The 18,660-nt window shown below is 42.2% G+C and overlaps 1 protein-coding gene across 1 annotated transcript in view; it reads left to right on the forward strand.

Moving 5' to 3' along the window:
* The window catches only part of LOC307032901 (exocyst complex component 6B-like), a 77,979-nt gene that overhangs the window by 39,457 nt on the left and 19,862 nt on the right, over nucleotides 1–18,660 (forward strand). Inside the window, 6 exon segments of the mRNA XM_079671179.1 lie at nucleotides 2,145–2,242; nucleotides 3,323–3,428; nucleotides 3,839–3,948; nucleotides 11,342–11,453; nucleotides 13,215–13,349; nucleotides 13,741–13,929. Coding sequence (XP_079527305.1) covers nucleotides 2,145–2,242; nucleotides 3,323–3,428; nucleotides 3,839–3,948; nucleotides 11,342–11,453; nucleotides 13,215–13,349; nucleotides 13,741–13,929 — 750 coding nt within the window.

Below are 18,660 nucleotides of genomic sequence, written 5' to 3' on the forward strand. Positions count from 1 at the left end.
TGATGCTGTAATAAAGTCTTGCAGCTGTAGAAATATGAGTGAAGAAGCTTTGTGCTCAAAGACATTGAACATATGGAAAGTTAGGTAGATGTGGATTTGGCTGTAGGATCTGGAAATTATTGTTTATTGAGTTCATTTTGATTAATTGTTCAATATAAGAGGTACTGATACCTTCTTAAGCGTCATTCAGATTATTATCAAATACATAGATTTAAATGATTACAGCCTTTTTTTTTAAAGAAAACATGTACCAAACAAAGATATATTATGTATTTTAACAATGATTGTGAAGCCCATTTTTCGATTTCCATGATATTTCCAGTACATTTGTAACCCTCACTGGAGTTATTTCACAAGCTTAAAGGTGGGGTAGGTACGTTTGAGAAACCGGCTCCAGATACACTTGTTGTTATATTCCATGGAGTGCTCTTAACATCCCGATAGCAATGAATATCTGAAGTGCTTTGAAAACAAATCCATAATTTTTTTTTTTTTTTTTAAATCTTGAAGCTGGGCGTGTCTGAAGCTTGGCGATTTTTTGCGAGCAACGTTACCAACAACCAATCACATGAATCTCCCGCCCCCGACATACAAAGCAATAGCAATGTTAAAACGAAGTAAACTGGATATAAACTCTCCAAACAGGCGAGAAACCTACCAGTTTCCCCCACTGTCTCTGCCACCTCCCTCCATGCCTGGTTCCTCCGGTTTGTATCCCGGTAAATAGTTCTGGTCGTAAAGAACCGGGTGATTTGCTACCGTAATATCTCGTTTGGAATATGAGGAAATGAACTGCGGTTTGGCTCTCCCAGCTTGCACGCGGTTTGATTGGCTAGCGCTTGCACTGGCGGGATTTGCATAAACGGGATTTGATTGGCTGATGCCGATAGATGCTCTTGATGCTTGCAAAGCCATGCCATGCTCCCCACAATGCAGTTCGGCGAAGATTAAAAATCTTCTACGTCACCCCATTCAAGTGAATGGGCGAAGCGTTGAAAGCATTTTTTCGATGCCTGTAGTGTAGACGTGCCGTAACTGGATGGCCTACCTGCCTGTCAGCCTTCCATCTGTGCACAAACTTATCTCGTGCCCTCATTGGTCATGTGCCCGTTCGTGTGTGTTGGGGGAGGGGCTCTGTAAGGAAGTAGCAGATTTTAACCGGTTGTGTATTTTCAAATTCTAGCGCACTCGAGCTGGTTTCTCCAAAATGACCTATCCCACCTTTAAAATTTGAATGTCCCTTATTTGCTTACACGTACATCAAAATGTGGTTGACTTATGGGAAAATTAACTATCTGTAGGAGCCGCATTTAAGTTTATTTTGTTTTTGATTTATTTGGAACCTTTATTAATGCATTTTTCTGTTTCAGTAAGAGGTGTGCTTTGCTCAGGTGAAGGGGGCGGGGCTAAGGCTTTAAGTTGGTGTGTGTGACGGGAGAGCAGCAGGCAGCAGCAATACCGTCATTGACACGCAGACGCAACCTTATGCTTAGTCAAATACAGATTATTAGGATCTGCTGTTTAAGTTCATGTTAAATATTGTTTTCGTATTTTGTTTATGTAAGCAACCGAAACGTCCAGTGGATTGTGTACTGCGAGTCTGACACTGCTTCCGAGGCCCAAGCTCTACATGTGGCCAAGAACAAAAACTTTTGAGGTGAAGGTTACAAGACAAACCTGTTGGGATTTTGGCCACTACACTATATTAACTACTAACTAGTTTAAAACTAACTAGTCTACTAACTATTAAAAACAAAGTGTGATCAAAGTCAAATGTATTGTCAATCTCAAAATATGTTTGTGCACACGGAAAGATCAAAATACTGTTTCCGACAGTCCCGAGGTATAAAAAAAACTCACACATTAAAATGCAAGAACACTCAATAATTACAAAATAACCGTTTACTTCAAGTAAGCAGGATATATATGAAAATCGCCAAATGAGAGTGCAAAGAAATGTCCATAGCAGCGTAAAAGTAAGTGACTGGTGCCGGGTTGGGAAGCCTTGAATTATTGTCCCAACACAGACAAGTATATGAAGAGTAGATTTCCCCCTGGATTTCTTTTTCACTTGGATATTTAAAATGTAGGACCTGAGTTTGTTGTTGTTGGTCTCTTACCGGTTGCTCTGGCGTTCTCCTCAGGGCTATGGGTTCCCCGTGTCGCAGCTGTTCGACATGCTGCTGGAGATGAGAGAGCAGTACGGAGAGATCCTGCTCAAGAAGTGGAACATCACCTTCAGGTACTCATTACTGACGGACCAATTCAGATAAGATACAGCTTTATTAGGAAACTCTTGTGCCAGATATTCAGAGAAAAGTACAGCAACATAAGAGTAATTATGAAACGTTTTAACTAAATCTGTTAATCGGCTAAATTAGTCTCATGGTAACACACCTTTTTTAATTTGTTCGAAATGAACCGGTAAGGCATATTTTTGACGTTTTGAATACTCTTTTAAACATGGGCATGGACAAATGACATGTTTTTCAGTAGCTAAGGTCACACACACACACACACACACACACACACACACACACACACACACACACACACACACACACACACACACACACACACACACACACACACACACACCCCCCAGTTCTGCTTTGTGGGAAACGTCCTCGTCGTGGTTTTGAAGTTTTACGACCAGCGAGAGAGAGGAAGTGTTTTAAAACAAACGTCCGGAACATTCTCTGCCCCTCAGAGTGGGTAGTACCCTCACAAGATCGTGTGTGTGTGTGTGTTCTCGTGTGAGTGTGTGTGTGTTTGGTCTTACATGCCATTGTTTCACCCACCATTGCTTTTTGTCCAATGACACCAGTGGGACTTGTGGTGGCGAGAACGGACAAACATACACACACTCCTTCCCTCTCGTTCTCTCTCATGCACACACACACACACACACACACACACACACACACACACACACACACACACACACACACACACACACACACACACACACACACACACACACACACACACACACACACACACACACACACACACACACACACACACACACACTCACAATCACACTCACACTCACACTCACACTCACACTCACACACACACACACACACTCTGGGGCAGCCACAGGAATGTTGTGTTGTATTGTTGGAGAGGGAAGGCTCTCCGGTTCACGGCCTCTCCATGGAGCGCTGGAACGTCCGAACTCTGGAGCGCCAACAAGAAGTGGGGGGGGGTGGTAAGAAAACTTCAAGCGTTGAAATGACCCTCAATGGGGTGTGTGTGTGTGTTGATATGTCAGGGCAGATTTAAAATGATGTCTGTGTGTTTTCCTTCTCGTCTCCAGGCAGGTGTTGGATCAGGATAACTTCAGTCCGATCCCAGTGTCAACAGAGCAGGAATACAAAAACTACACTTCCCAGTTTCCCTTGCAAGACCCTGACCTGGACAAGGTAGATTAACAGAATAAAACAGTGACAGATGGATCAGATAATGGCAGGAACTTCAACATAAGATAGAACTTGTTGTTGAAATTGTTGTGCCAGAGTTACACAAATACAATCATAATAAAACTGTACACTAACAGTGCAGTAACAGTAACTACAGGAACCAGACGGTCACATAATTAATGTAAGTATTAACAGTAGTGAAAAGAACGTAGTGGCAGATACGTAATTACACGTTATTATTGAACACTATTAATAATAATAATATTGCATTATATATATATAGTCCTTATTGCTTTAGTTTAATTTGACTCCACATGTATCATTGAGATTATCTCACACGATTAATCTTGACTTGTTTGCGGTCGCTTTCGTGCGAAATTCTCATGTTTTTTTTTTGTACCCGTTTCCTCCAGCTTCCCTTCCCCAAGAAGCTTCCCTTCTCCGAGTTTGTGCCAAAAGTCTACTGCCAGCTCAAGGAGTTCATCTACGCCTGTCTGAAGTACTCTGAAGACCTGCATCTCAGGTACACACACACACACACACACACACACACACACACACACACACACACACACACACACACACACACACACACACACACACACACACACACACACACACACACACACACACACACACACACGCACAAGCACAAGCACGCACAAATCATCCTTTTCATTCGTCCTCACTCATGCTACTACCGTGCAGCATTGATGTTGATGATACATCCCAGTGTGGTGCCACTGTTCTCCACAAAGCCAGCTGCCAGGAATAACATGTTTGCATCTGAGCGCCATGACGCTTGCCCAAAACAAATCTAGTTTTCTTTATCACTTTGGGTCATATTCTCCCCCCTTTCTTCTTCTTTTTTATTTGACACTTCCACTCTGAAGCTTCACCAAACAGCAGACCTCTCTAAGTTGATTCTTACATTCTGATCTGTGTCTCCTTGCATTTGTCTCACACACAGTGAGTGGGTGGGTGTGTGTGTGTGTGGGTGGGTGGGTGGGTGGATTGTCCGTGGGGGCTGGGAACCAGGAAGGTACCATTGATCCGTGACCGGCGGAAGAAAGAGAGACGGAGAGGAGGAGTGATTGGAGGAAAAAGAGTTGACTAATCAGAGGGAAGGAGTCGTTATAAGGAAAGAAAGACCCAGATATCAGTGTGTGTTCAGCCACACAGTTTAGCAGTGAAGCTTCTGCAGACAGGCAACCCCTTCTTTTTGAATTATACATAACCATGGTTTTATTTATTTTGATACAAGACTCTCCAAACAACAAGCTGCTAAGTCAATTTCCTTATGCGTTTTGTGACACATAACAATGAAGCCCACTAAACACACTTCTAAATATAAGATACCCCTTCCTCTTTACATCGTATATTACCCTGGATGTCTTTTTTATCATATTGTCTATTTGGCAGATGCTATTGATGTACAAGAACCTAAATAAAAACACTTACATAGGCGCTGTTTTTCGACCTTTTGTGTACATGACCAAATACCAACAGTGAAGGCCACTTGGCACACTTTAAAATATGTGCACCCCCTTCTTTCTACGTTAAAAGGGACCTATCAGGCAAAATGCACTTTGTGATGTCTTTTATACATACTGTATGTGTCCCCGGCCCGGTGCGTCGGGGAACTCACCCAACGTCAGAAAATAAAACCCTCTCTCTTTTCTTCCGTATCCAAAACGGGTGTACAACGAGCGGATACAGATTCCATCCGAACTGACGTAAAATCGGCAGCGGACCCACAGAAAGTTGCTATCAGAAAAAATGCCTGACGTGTTTTGGACGTGATCTCGTCTTTGTTTACATTTAATTAGCAAGCCTCGCTAACACTCAGAGCTAACCTGTACTGGAGAGTATGTGTTTAAAAAAGCAGGAAATAAAAAAGGAACTCACCTTTTGTTAATCATTTGAGCTCCATACTGTTTCAGAAATAATCCTTGATGTGGTTTAGAACAGGATGGCGTTTTATCACAGCAGACTGTATCTCCGGTAGAATTCTGATCAGGCATTAGCTCCGCCTCCTCTTTTTTTTTTTCAAGCTAAGGACCCAAAATCCGCAACAAGGCTTCAAAAGAGGGGTTTGAGCAGTATGAGGTGGGTGAACTGTTTGGTGTTTTGAAAAAAAAACTTCACAGACATGTCTTGTATAGGTATGGCCCGACAATATATGTTTCAAATATAGCATGATAGGTCCACTTTAAATACAACCTGGATGTGTTTCGTTAATCATATAATCATGTGGAAGATGGTATTGATGAACAAAAGATTGACTCTAAAAGTTGGAAGTGCTATCTATTTGTTATTTCAAACAGGACAAAATAGACATTTAAGCACCAGTTGTTGTAAAAAAAAAGTTGGGAAATACAGCATATTTTTTTTTTTTAGATATTTCCATTAAAACAATGTGCTTGATTTCTACCTTGTGGGTTGTTGAAAACATCACAAGACACAGCCGTGAAAGCAACTGAGCACAACCTAGATGTGAACTCTTTTTGTTGTTAGAAACATGACAAAATAAGTGAATTTGAGCACCAGTTGTGTTGAAACAGTTGTAAAATCAGGTGTTTCTTTCAGATATTCCCCCCTAGTTTTGTAAACAACTCGATGTTGAATCTGATCTGAGGAACGGAGCGGTCCTCTCAGATGTTTACCTCCTGCTAAATTCACTGATCTTCTCAATCAGAGTAATGAGTCCACTTTCTGACCTGGCTTGATTTCTCTCTCTCTGCTACCGCACGTCCTGATATCTGGTTACCGCTGGCAACGTGCCTTCCTGCCCGCTTCAAACACACACACGCCCACACACGCACACGCACACGCATACACACACACACGCACACGCACACACACACACACACACACACACACACACACACACACACACACACACACACACACACACACACACACACACACACACACACACACACACACACACACACACACACACACACACACACACACCCACACACACACACGTACGGAAACAGACGGCATGATGGAGCAGGACGGCGGTCACTGAACCCTCTGACCTTAACCTCTGTTCCTGAGGTGTGTGTGTGTGTGTGTGTGTGTGTGTGTGTGTGTGTGTGTGTGTGTGTGTGTGTGTGTGTGTGTGTGTGTGTGTGTGTGTGTGTGTGTGTGTGTGTGTGTGTGTGTGTGTGTGTGTGTGTGTGTGTGTGTGTGTGTGTGTGTGTGTGTGTGTGTGTGTGTGTGTGTGTGTGTGTGTGTGTGTGTGTGTGTGTGTGTGTGTGTGTGTGTGTGTGTGTGGTCTTTTTTTAAGTGTGCATAATGTCTATTAACTCTCCTTAGCCTCCACTTGTGCGTTTCTGTTGTGAGCATGGATGGAGCGGTTGTAACCTTGTTGTTATCTAGTAGTCTGCTGATCCCTTGCTAGCTTAAGCTATTCATCTTTGGTCTAGAAAAATACAGAAATAAGTAGAAGACGTCTTGTTTTGTGATTCCCGAACCCTAAAATATCCAGTTTAAAATGATTGATGACAAATTTTTTAGGACTGTTTTCAACTTATTGCACACTTTTTGTTCAACAATAAAATGGCTCTTGGGTTTTAAAGAGCACAATCTTCCTGCTTTGATCTTAGACGACTCCACGCCTCGGTGTCTTGTAGCAACACGAAGGTAAAGCTCCCATGTCATGCTTTTCCGGTTATTACCCGTCCCCCTGTGTGTTATGAAAGTTTTTCTGCATGTAAACGGTCTGCAGAGTCAAAACCCTCAAAGTACACCCTGTAGGGAGTAAACCTCTAACACAGAGAAGACCTCCCCAAAACGCCTCGTTGGAGATACGTCACTGTCCATTGATTCTTCCGGGTACCTCATGATGTCATGCGTTACCTGGAACCAAATGGACCAATCCGTGGAGCCGTTACGTTACGTCCGCGGAGCCGTTACGTTAAGCCCCCGCTGATTGGTCCAAATTGACCAATCCACGGACTTCCTCACACACACACTCAGTGCATGCAGCTCTGCTGATCTCTCCTCCCTGGCTGCAGGCTGATAACAGACAGTTGGGATCGCGGCGAAATTCTCTCTGCAGACCCATTCTCTCTGCAGACCCATTCTCACAGCGTTTATCAACCTTTTTCTGACTCAATATCAAGCCACACTTATTGTTTTTACTTCGGCTGTGATTTGTGTGTGCTGAGGGTGAGTTTGGCTGTGTTTCGCTGTGTATCGCTAAACAAGGAAACCACACCTCCACGGAGCTCAGCGCGATTCACAACGTCCCGACCAATCAGAGCACACTGTGCTCACAGGGAGGGTGGGGGCTGGAGCTACTGGAGCTACAACGAGCCGTTAAAGGCAGAGAGTGAGATTCAGTGAATACACGTAGTTTACAGAGATGCTGTATGAGAAACCAATGTGAGTTTGGAAAATTGCACAATATAAATCTATTCTAGTAGACCTCAACAATGGAATTATGATCAGTGGAAATGGCCATGAAATGGGACCTTTAAGGACGCGTAAGTGCTGTATTGTTAAAGTTTAGTTTATGTATTTATAGTGTCGTGGACAGTCCCGTTGGATGAACTGTCACAAAAACAGTAAATGGTGCTTTAGCCGACATGGCTAATTTCCAGCTGTTGTCCCCGGCCAGATGGAAATAGTGAAAGCAATTCTAGAACCCTGAAGGCAAGAGAGACTGAAAAGAGTCAATGGAAGCTTATAAAAGTTAACAGCATTTAATTACACAAAAGATGCGGTGGTGTACAAAATGAAATGTGCGAGTGGAGGCGCTCTCCACATCCAACGACCGGTCAGTTCAGGTCAGGGGGTAGCAGAGATCAATTCTTGGCTTGCTCTTCCTGTTGTCATCTGAGGTCTTCTCCTATTGGCCGGCGTTGTCGGGGGGCGGGTCCAATGCAATTCCTGCCTTTTTCTGTAGCTAAATTGCATCATTCTGGCGTCTGTGGTTATTTAAACATTCCCTGCTACACATTATTCAGCGTCAATAAATGAGTGCTAATCCCAGTGTGCTCAGTGTACAACATCACATGTCATTTCATCTTGGTTCAAGGTTTGAAATCGTATGATTCCACCAGATGCTAAATGCTAACCGGAAGTGACGAATTTTCAGAATAAAAGTGTTAAGCTAATAGTGAGAACTTCCGGTTTTTCAGAATAAAACTGATTTAAATCAAATAGTGTATTTAATTCAAATTACGCCATATCAACATTGATTTTAATTTCTAACAATAGGCACCCTTAAAATTACAATATATCAACAGCATTAGTTATAAGAAAATAAATAAAATAAAATAAAAAGGAGGAAAGACAAGTAGATACCGGTGTTAGGATAAAAGAGAAGAATAAATAACACACGTTACTACACAGTACATGTCACATTTAGCACTTCACAATCACATAACAGAAACGAGGGGCAACAGCTGTTTCTCCTCCTGAGCTTTCCCTTTAGCAAACCTGCTTTACACCCGGTCGTCTGGCGCTAACTTGGCTCGCATTGCTTCAGATTTGACGGAGACAAAGAGAGTTGTGTGTGGTGGCGTTGGCAGACGCGGCAGTGAAGAAGATTGGGAGGTTATTTTGGGAGGGACGGGAGATGAGGTGATGTTGGCAAAAGATACACACTCAAACGTCTGCGTTCGAAACCTGTGGGTGTGCATGTGCTGGCGGCCAACATAAAACGGGGTGTTTCCCCGTAAAAATCAAATCGTCTTTTTTTTTTTTATATAACATCCCCTCTCCGTCTCTCATAACGTTTCATCCCTTTATGTCCTCGAAGAAACCACAGCGACATTCAGTCATAGTTTCGGTGACAGATGACGTGGAGAGTCGTGCCGAGGAGCCGTTTGAGGGCGGGAGAAAAATGAATGGAACTCTTTATTTGCCATTGTACACACACTTGGACAAACCAAGATACACACACACATAGAGATGGTGTGTTAGCTCACACACTCAAGTCCAACATCTGAGTTTACTTCGTCGGCAAACCACAGTTAATTCGTCATATGTGTGGGGACGTAGCTACCTAGCTAACTGCTAACGTTACACTGTGTTTTCTGGTATCATTACTTTACTCTAACAACCCCACATACATTAATACTGTAGCTGTGCTGTGTATATATATATATATATATATATATATATATATATATTATATCTGTATACTTCTTAATAAAACATATTTAAAACATTATGTAAAGTCCAGTTTCCAGCTTGACAACTAGGGCTCCTTTCTACTTAAGGACATTTCAAAGCCCACATTTCTTAACTTTTACTCGAGTAAAGAAGTCAGTACTTGAACTTTTACCCGAGTATTTTTAAACGCCAGTCTCTGTACTTGTACTTGTACTTGAGTGAAGGATGTGTGTACCTTTGCCAATATCTGTGCTTTTGTTGTTGCTCTTTGTTTGTATTATATTTACCCAAAGATGTAAACAGATGTAAACTTGGCTTCCGTCTGACAGTGTTTATTGTGACTGATGGCCGCATACATAATGGAATTCAATCCTGTGTGTGTGTGTGTGTGTGTGTGTGTGTGTGTGTGTGTGTGTGTGTGTGTGTGTGTGTGTGTGTGTGTGTGTGTGTGTGTGTGTGTGTGTGTGTGTGTGTGTGTGTGTGTGTGTGTGTGTGTGTGTGTGTGTGTGTGTGTGTGTGTGTGTGTGTGTGTGTGTGTGTGTGTGTGTGTGTGTGTGTGTGTGTGTGTGTGTGTGTGTTCACTAGCATTCATTGACTTTTTGCCACTCCACACACACACACATTATTTTTTGCCCACTCTGCAGTTCTCCAGGAATGTCCCCCCCACCCCCCCCCCCCCCCTCCTCCTTGCTCCAAATTGTCGGAACGTTTTTAGGATTCCTTCGTTCTTCTTTTTTGGAAACTAAGTGAGTTTGGAAGGAATTCCAGCTTTTTGCTCCCCCTCAGGCGACACTCTGCGTGTGTTGAAGTGTGTGTGTGTTTAGGTTGAATTCCAGGCTCTGATAATTTACTGATTTGGTTGGAATGTGTTTGTTACCCACAGAGCTTTTGGAAAGCAACACACACTTGCAGTAAAACACACTTAGACGCAGATCGAGAAAGTGATCGCTTTTGTTTCCGCCTGTGTGTGATGTGAGTTCGACCTCCTCTGACCTTCTCCCTCAGTGTGTGTGTGTGTGTGTGTGTTTACCTTCTCCTGTGTTCTTGATGCCGTACGTCTGGACTCGTGCAGTTTTTCTTCCAGGAAAAGCAGTTATTAAACGGTCGCTCGCTGCCATGGAAAACGTTCCTCCACTCCCACGATTGTGCAGAAATGTGTCTGCGTTTCATCAGCCACATTTCAAACGTAACAAAATCAATAGCATGTCAGAGATTCTCTAAGTGGGTCTGATTAGCGCCCGTCAAATATTTGTTTTAACAGGACATTTGAGCTCGTTTCAGAGTTAACAGCCCGCTGGCTCCCTTTCCGCCTCGCTGGCTGTGCAGAGGTGGTAACTTTATGATTATTGAAAGTACGGTGGAGGGAATATATATTATGAAAATGACTGGCTAATATCAGGACAGAAGGCATTCATTTTCAGTTTTACTAGCGTGTGTTTTATTGATGTGGGACGTTTTTTGTATCTTTTGAGTCTCAGTGGTTTTAGGTAAGTTATTTCCACGCTCATATCGGGAGATTTAAGGTGATGTTGGACTTCTAATGAGACTAACAGCTCATAACACGGTGAAGCACTCATTAGACTTGGCTGACATTTAGACTTTTTCCCAAATGGAGAGTTTCGCAGACAGAGAAATTTCACTTAAAATGTTTGTACTGGCTTTGGGACGCGGCGAGAAATGGAAGAAATAACTTCTGCACAGTCACTGATTCTCTGCCCCTCTCTCTCTCTCTCTCTGTGTGTGTGTGTGTGTGTGTGTGTCTCTGTGTGTGTGTCCCACAGCTCCACGGAGGTAGACGATATGATTCGCAAGTCGACCAATCTGTTGTTGACCAGAACCCTGAGCCACTGTCTGCACTACGCCATTAAGAAGAAGAATGTCGGGCTGGCAGAGGTGCTTTGTGTGTGTGTGTGTGTGTGTGTGTGTGTGTGTGTGTGTGTGTGTGTGTGTGTGTGTGTGTGTGTGTGTGTGTGTGTGTGTGTGTGTGTGTGTGTGTGTGTGTGTGTGTGTGTGTGTGTGTGTGTGTGTGTGTGTGTGTGTGTGTGTGTGTGTGTGTGTGTGTGTGTGTGTGTGTGTGTGTGTGTGTGTAAAACTCTCAGCTTGAGGCTTGTAATAATCTCTCTCAGAGGGAACGAGCTGATGTCGTTGCACAACTTCAGTGCAACTCTGTTTCTCAGAATTATAATTGTTTAAGCCCTCCGGCTCATTTACTCTCACAAAAAACACACACTTCCACTTTTCAACCTGTTGTTGTCAAAACTGTGCAGAGTTTGTGGTTTTATTTTCCACTTGCTGTTTGTTTGTTTCCATGTTTAATGATCATCAGTAGACCAACATATCATTAATTCCAGAACAGGATGTAACAATAAGCGAGCGTGTTATGTCTGCATCCTTTATTAACGGTTAATGGTCTGAAACTGTGATACGCTTCCAAGTAAAATGCAGAATATCAAGATGTGTGTCCAAACCAAGCCTCATAAGATAAGATGGATGTTTATTAATCCCTCAGGGGGAAATTCAGTAGTTTAAAAAGCAACAGGGTGAGATTGAATGATGCGATTATGCTGAAAAATAATGCTTGTTGTTGTGCATTTAAATCAGGCGTGTCCAAACTATTATTTGAATTTCTGAATCGGCCCTCAGCAAATTCAAAAAGTATAATGGCTTAAGTATAATAACCTTCTGCTTGTGTTATATTGTACTTCTTAAATATATATGTTACACAGTATATATTACATTTTGGAGAAACCAGCTCGAGTGCGCTAGAACTTGAAAGTACACAGCCGAAAAAAATCTGCCCCTTCCTCACAGAGCCCCTCCTCCAACACACACATGACCAATGAGGGATAAGTTTGTGCACAGATGGAAGGCTGACAGGCAGGTAGGCCGTCCAGTTATTTTAGCCGGACCGGCTCAGATGATTGGTCGTGCTTTTTACAGCTCCACGGCTTCAACAGATGACATTTTTTGATGTATTTTTTGTCAAAACACTTCAGATATTCATTGCTATCGGGATGTTGAGAGCATTCCATGGAATATAACAAAAAGTGTATCTCGAGCCGGTTTCTCAAACTTACATACCCCACCTTTAAGGAACCCAATTTTCAAATAAATTGAGTCAATTAAAGTAGATTTTTCTAACTTATAACAGAGCTGAAGAGGCGATATACCTCTAGTCCCGTGTTTCTCAAACCTTTTCATACCAAGGACCACTTAACCAATACAAAAACACTCGCGGACCACCTAACTCCACAAATATCCCAAAACACATCGTTTTTCTAGAACAGATTACAAATCGCCTGAAAATGGTATAAACAAGTGGCAACATGTGCGATGAAGGTGTTGCGCTGGGCTACATCATGCAATCGAAAGTGAAACTTAAGCTCGCTCCATTGCGGAGATATTCCCTCGAGAGTGCGGAAAACTTAAATACATTTAATTTATTTCCAATATGACATTTGACCAATATACTCACGGACCACTAGGGGGCGCTCACGGACCACCAGTGGTCCGCGGACCACACTTTGAGAAGCACTGCTCTAGTGAGTGGTCCAGCCCTTCGTATATCTTTCTGTATGTGGCCCTCTGTGAAAGAAGTTTGGACACCCCTGCTTCAAATGGTCTGCAAAGGCTAAAATCCCTGTGTTCCTCCAGTTGGTGCAGGTGATCATTAACACCACCCACCTGGAGCAGAGCTGCCACTTCCTGGAGGAGTTCATATCGAACATCACTAACGTCCCGCCGGACTCTGCAAACGCCACCAAACTCTACGGGATGTCCACCTTCAAGGTACGCTCAAAATACACCTGTCCTGTCCTTTGAGTTTCTTATTTATTGTTTACTTTTCACTTCATTTTCCATATTCAAGATTCCAGATTCAAATTCAGAGTTTTTATTGTCACACACACACACACACACACACACACACACACACACACACACACACGCACACGCACACGCACGCACACACACTAATATGTAGGATAACCTTATATATAACCCATCTTTTATTTAATTAAATGTGTGTTATACCTATGTTATTTACGTTCTTAGTGTTATTATTCATTTGATTTCTATACATTTGATTTGTCATATTCATCAAGGGGAATGTGAGAAAAATAACTAATAAATAATACGTTTAAAACAATAAAAAAAAGCTCTCCTCTCCTTCTAAACTCAGGACGCTCGTCATTCGGCCGAGGCGGAGATCTACACAAACCTCAACGCCAAAATCGACCAGTTCCTGCAGCTGGCTGAATATGATTGGATGGTGGCGCTGCAAGGGGGCGGGACTACAGAGTCCAGCGACTACCTGATGGACCTCATCGCTTTCCTGAACAGCACCTTCAGTGTGTTCACCAACCTGCCTGTAAGTACACACACACACACACACACACACACACACACACACGCACACGCACGCACACGCACGCACGCACACGCACACACACACAGGCACACACACACACACACACACACACACAGACACACACACACACACACACACATAGATACACACACAGACACACACACACACACACACACACACACACATAGACGGACAGTCACTCACACACTCACACACATACACACATAGATACACACACACACACACACACACACACACACACACACACACACACACACACACACACACACACACACACACACACACACACACACACTTATAGACAAACTTTATGCTACAACACATTAAAACAAAGGATGTTTTATACATTATTCAAGTACACACATACATGGATGGTGTGTGTGTGTAGACATGACTACATATTTGTGTGTGTGTGTTGTATGAGCCCCCTCAGCAGTCCCGCTGCATGTTAGCGTGAGACATCACAGGGCTGATCTGCTTTATCCAGTCCAGTATCAGCTTGTTACGGGTTAGATCGTTAACATGGGAACACTAAGAGGATTACGGGATGATCGGCTCAGGTCGGCAGCGCCAGATCAGGCTATTGACTCTACAGCCCTACTTAATGACATTACTCCCTCCATCAGGATCACAAGAAAGTCCAACGCCGAGTGTGAACAATTAATAAATGTGATTTCATCGACTGTGACTTTTTAAATCAAGTATTAAGCATTTCCTGCTATAAAAGCCGCTATAAACGAAAGCATTTTGTTAGTTTTTGCACATTTTGACGGTTTCCAGTCGTAGAATTTGATCCATTACGCTGGTTGTTGGACTCTTTGGCTCGTTAGCCATATTATTATGCTTCAAAAAGCCAGTTGGCTGATATTTAAATACAAATGATGGGTTGAAATTGATATCTCCAGCCTATTTGGATCTTGCATTTGTATACTGACGTCCATTAACGTATCCTTTCTCTCTCCAAAAAACTATTACATATGTATATACATTTCTGGCAATGGGCAAACATATTTTTCAGTCAATTAGCTAAATGATGGAGCCTGAGGTTCCAGATCTCCTTTTCTTACTCTAAACATGCGTTTTGTAGTCATTGTTGATGACTTGTATGGTTAGGAATATGCATAAATACATAAATCTCAAAAAGATTATTTTATGCCAGATTTGAGCTAATTTCCATCTGCAGTTCCTGTGCAGCTATATAAAGCATAATCAACAAACCCTAAACACATGACCTAATGTCTATTTCACTTACAATTATGAAGCAGATCAAAGTACAGACGTATATAAAATATGGATTTATCAGGACAACTTTAATAGTACAATTGATTTCAACTGAAAAGTCAAATCACAGTCATGTTAATGTTGTCGCTCAATATCCAATTTCTACGTGAAACTCCTACAATTAATCAAAAATTCCCAAATGCATTGATTCAAGCTAATTTACCAAAGCTTAACCTCGACTTTTGGTAAAAACAAAACACATTTTAAAGACTGTATTAGGATATTTCGGCTGCGGACGACGGAGCATTTCTTTCCTTAAGTCTTTATCCACACTGTCCAAAGCACACATGATCCACGTTCCCACTCTGCAGCTTAAAGCACATGGACAGTGTATGAAAAAACCCACTCACACACACACTAAGTTTTAAGATGATTGCGCACACAGATTTGGTCAAAGCGGGTCACAAGGGCACGAGGCCACACACACAAGGTGGTCGAGCTAAGTGTTTTGCAACACTTCTAAGAGGCTTTTCCTACACCCCCACGAGCCCCAGACATGACCCGGTCACACACACTTTAACACACACACACTGGCTGTGGGGCCTCCTAAGTAGATCAGATGCTATGGATCTAAAAGCTGGGTGGCATGACCCTCTGGAATAAGAGGTGATCATATAAAGGGTAGAGTTACACAGGAAAGCATTTGATACTATTGAACGTGTAGACAGAAGAAGAAACACAATCAAATATTTAACTACATTTTGATATCTGTTTTTGTGTTCTCGTTCCAACTCGAGCGAGTGTTGATGTGATTTTCCGAGATGAAAGGAACTCATTTTCCCAATTATCCCGTCACCACATGAATGCAGCACAAACAACCTTTCTCGCTTTGTGAACCAAAGTGAAAAGTAATGCTCCCATATTTGGATCTGCTTCAAAATGTAATGGGTTTCTCTGTAGCCTAAGATACACCTTTCCACCATTTCATGATAACAGCTCCGGTAGTTTTTCCGTAATGCTTTGTGAGAAATCTAGATGAAAACACTACTTTCTTAGCGAAGGTGACCAAAACATAAATTACTAAAAGAAAATCTCCACGAATACAGTTTATCAATATGTGAAGTTCAACGGTAGAAAGTAACAGTCAGATTACTCAAGTACTGTACTTTCTATGCTACCTTGTTCTTCTACATTTATTTTACAGCAACGAAACACATACTGAATTATAGAAATGTTTTTTAGTCTCAATTATTATAAGTATACAGGAAACTAATTGGCAGGATTTTTAAAGTATTTTTTGCACACAAAAAATCCACAGCTTTTTGAATGTGAGTATTTGGTGCTTTACATTTTTATATATTTTCATTTATTTGTAATGTATTCTTTTGCATTGACACTTTCCTGATTATAATTATTCACTTTGTCTTAAATACCATTCCTTTATTCTGTGATTTTGCTTGAAATTGAGTGTTTTTGAAGTGTGGAATAAGCACTTTTATTGAGGTAAATTACCTAAATACCCCTTCCACCACTGGTGCAATAGCCAAAATAAGTCACACTTTAACAATAGAGTATGTTTCAGTACATCTCCATTTAAAAAAAAAAAAAAAAAGTAAAAAAAAAAAAAAGTAGAAAAGCCACATTCTCTGAGGGGGGGGGGGGTCAGAAAAGATTTGAGGTATTGGGATACTGGAGAGAGACCAAGAATCCAGGAATTGTTATATGTTTTTGAGAAGGTATGCAACTAACAGTCAGCACACTGAAACCCAAAACACACACACACACACACACACACACACACACACACACACACACACACACACACACACACACACACACACACACACACACACACACACACACACACACACACACACACACACACACACTGCTGATTTGTTAAACGAAGGCTCAGCATGACACATCAACATTCCTGCAACAACGTTTGTCGTTTTAACAGCTCTGGGTGTAAGTAGTTGGAGGTTGGAAGAGAGTTCAACGGGGTCACATTTCTTCAACATCTCACTTTAACAATCGCACGTTGCCCCATCCAAGAGCTAATAATACCACTTTGTTTCTCTTTAGTGCTAGCTTTAACGCTCGTAATCGAATTGAGCTCCGATTTAAAGATGGAAACGGTGGACGAGTGAAGAATGAAAAAGGGGCCTCAGGGGTGAAATGTGAAAATTAGAAAGGAAATGTTGGACTATATCGTTCTCGATTTCACGGCTTTTAAAGGCCTTGATCAGTTTTCAGCTGGCAGGTCTAGGATTTACCGAGTTCTCCGCGGTGCTTTAACACACCTTTGAAAATGCCAGATGAACATATATAACCGTGAAGTGGACAGGCCCCTTGTGTCTAGTTAAAAATAACGACAAAGTTTCTTATCAAGACAAGGCAAGTATCATTTACTTGAATTAAGTCATAGGATTCTTCTTCATGTCTCTTCTACATCAACATGTGTCCCCTCTTCTTCATGTCTCTTCTACATCAACATGTGTCCCCTCTTCTCCATGTCTCTTCTACAGCAACTTGTGTCCCCTCTTCTTCATGTCTCTTCTACATCAACATGTGTCCCCTCTTCTTCAAGTCTCTTCTACATCAACATGTGTCCCCTCTTCTTCATGTCTCTTCTACATCAACATGTGTCCCCTCTTCTTCAAGTCTCTTCTACATCAACATGTGTCCCCTCTTCTCCATGTCTCTTCTACATCAACATGTGTGCCCTCTCCTTCATGTCTCTTCTACATCAACATGTGTCCCCTCTTCTTCAAGTCTCTTCTACATCAACATGTGTCCCCTCTTCTTCAAGTCTCTTCTACATCAACATGTGTCCCCTCTTCTCCATGTCTCTTCTACATCATCATGTGTCCCCTCTTCTTCATGTCTCTTCTACATCAACATGTGTCCCCTCTTCTCCATGTCTCTTCTACATCAACATGTGTCCCCTCTTCTTCATGTCTCTTCTACATCAACATGTGTCCCCTCTTCTTCATGTCTCTTCTACATCAACATGTGTCCCCTCTTCTTCATGACTCTTCTACAACAACATGTGTCCCCTCTTCTTCATGTCTCTTCTACATCAACATGTGTCCCCTCTTCTTCATGTCTCTTCTACATCAACATGTGTCCCCTCTTCTTCATGTCTCTTCTACATCAACATGTGTCCCCTCTTCTCCATGTCACTTCTACATCAACATGTGTCCCCTCTTCTTCATGTCTCTTCTACATCAACATGTGTCCCCTCTTCTTCATGTCTCTTCTACATCAACATGTGTCCCCTCTTCTTCATGTCTCATCTACATCAACATGTGTCCCCTCTTCTTCATGTCTCTTCTACATCAACATGTGTCCCCTCTTCTCCATGTCTCTTCTACATCAACATGTGTCCCCTCTTCTCCATGTCTCTTCTACATCAACATGTGTGCCCTCTTCTTCATGTCTCTTCTACATCAACATGTGTCCCCTCTTCCCCATGTCTCTTCTACA

Source organism: Notothenia rossii (assembly GCF_949606895.1).
Source record: "Notothenia rossii genome assembly, chromosome: 3".
Classification (NCBI taxonomy): domain Eukaryota; kingdom Metazoa; phylum Chordata; class Actinopteri; order Perciformes; family Nototheniidae; genus Notothenia; species Notothenia rossii.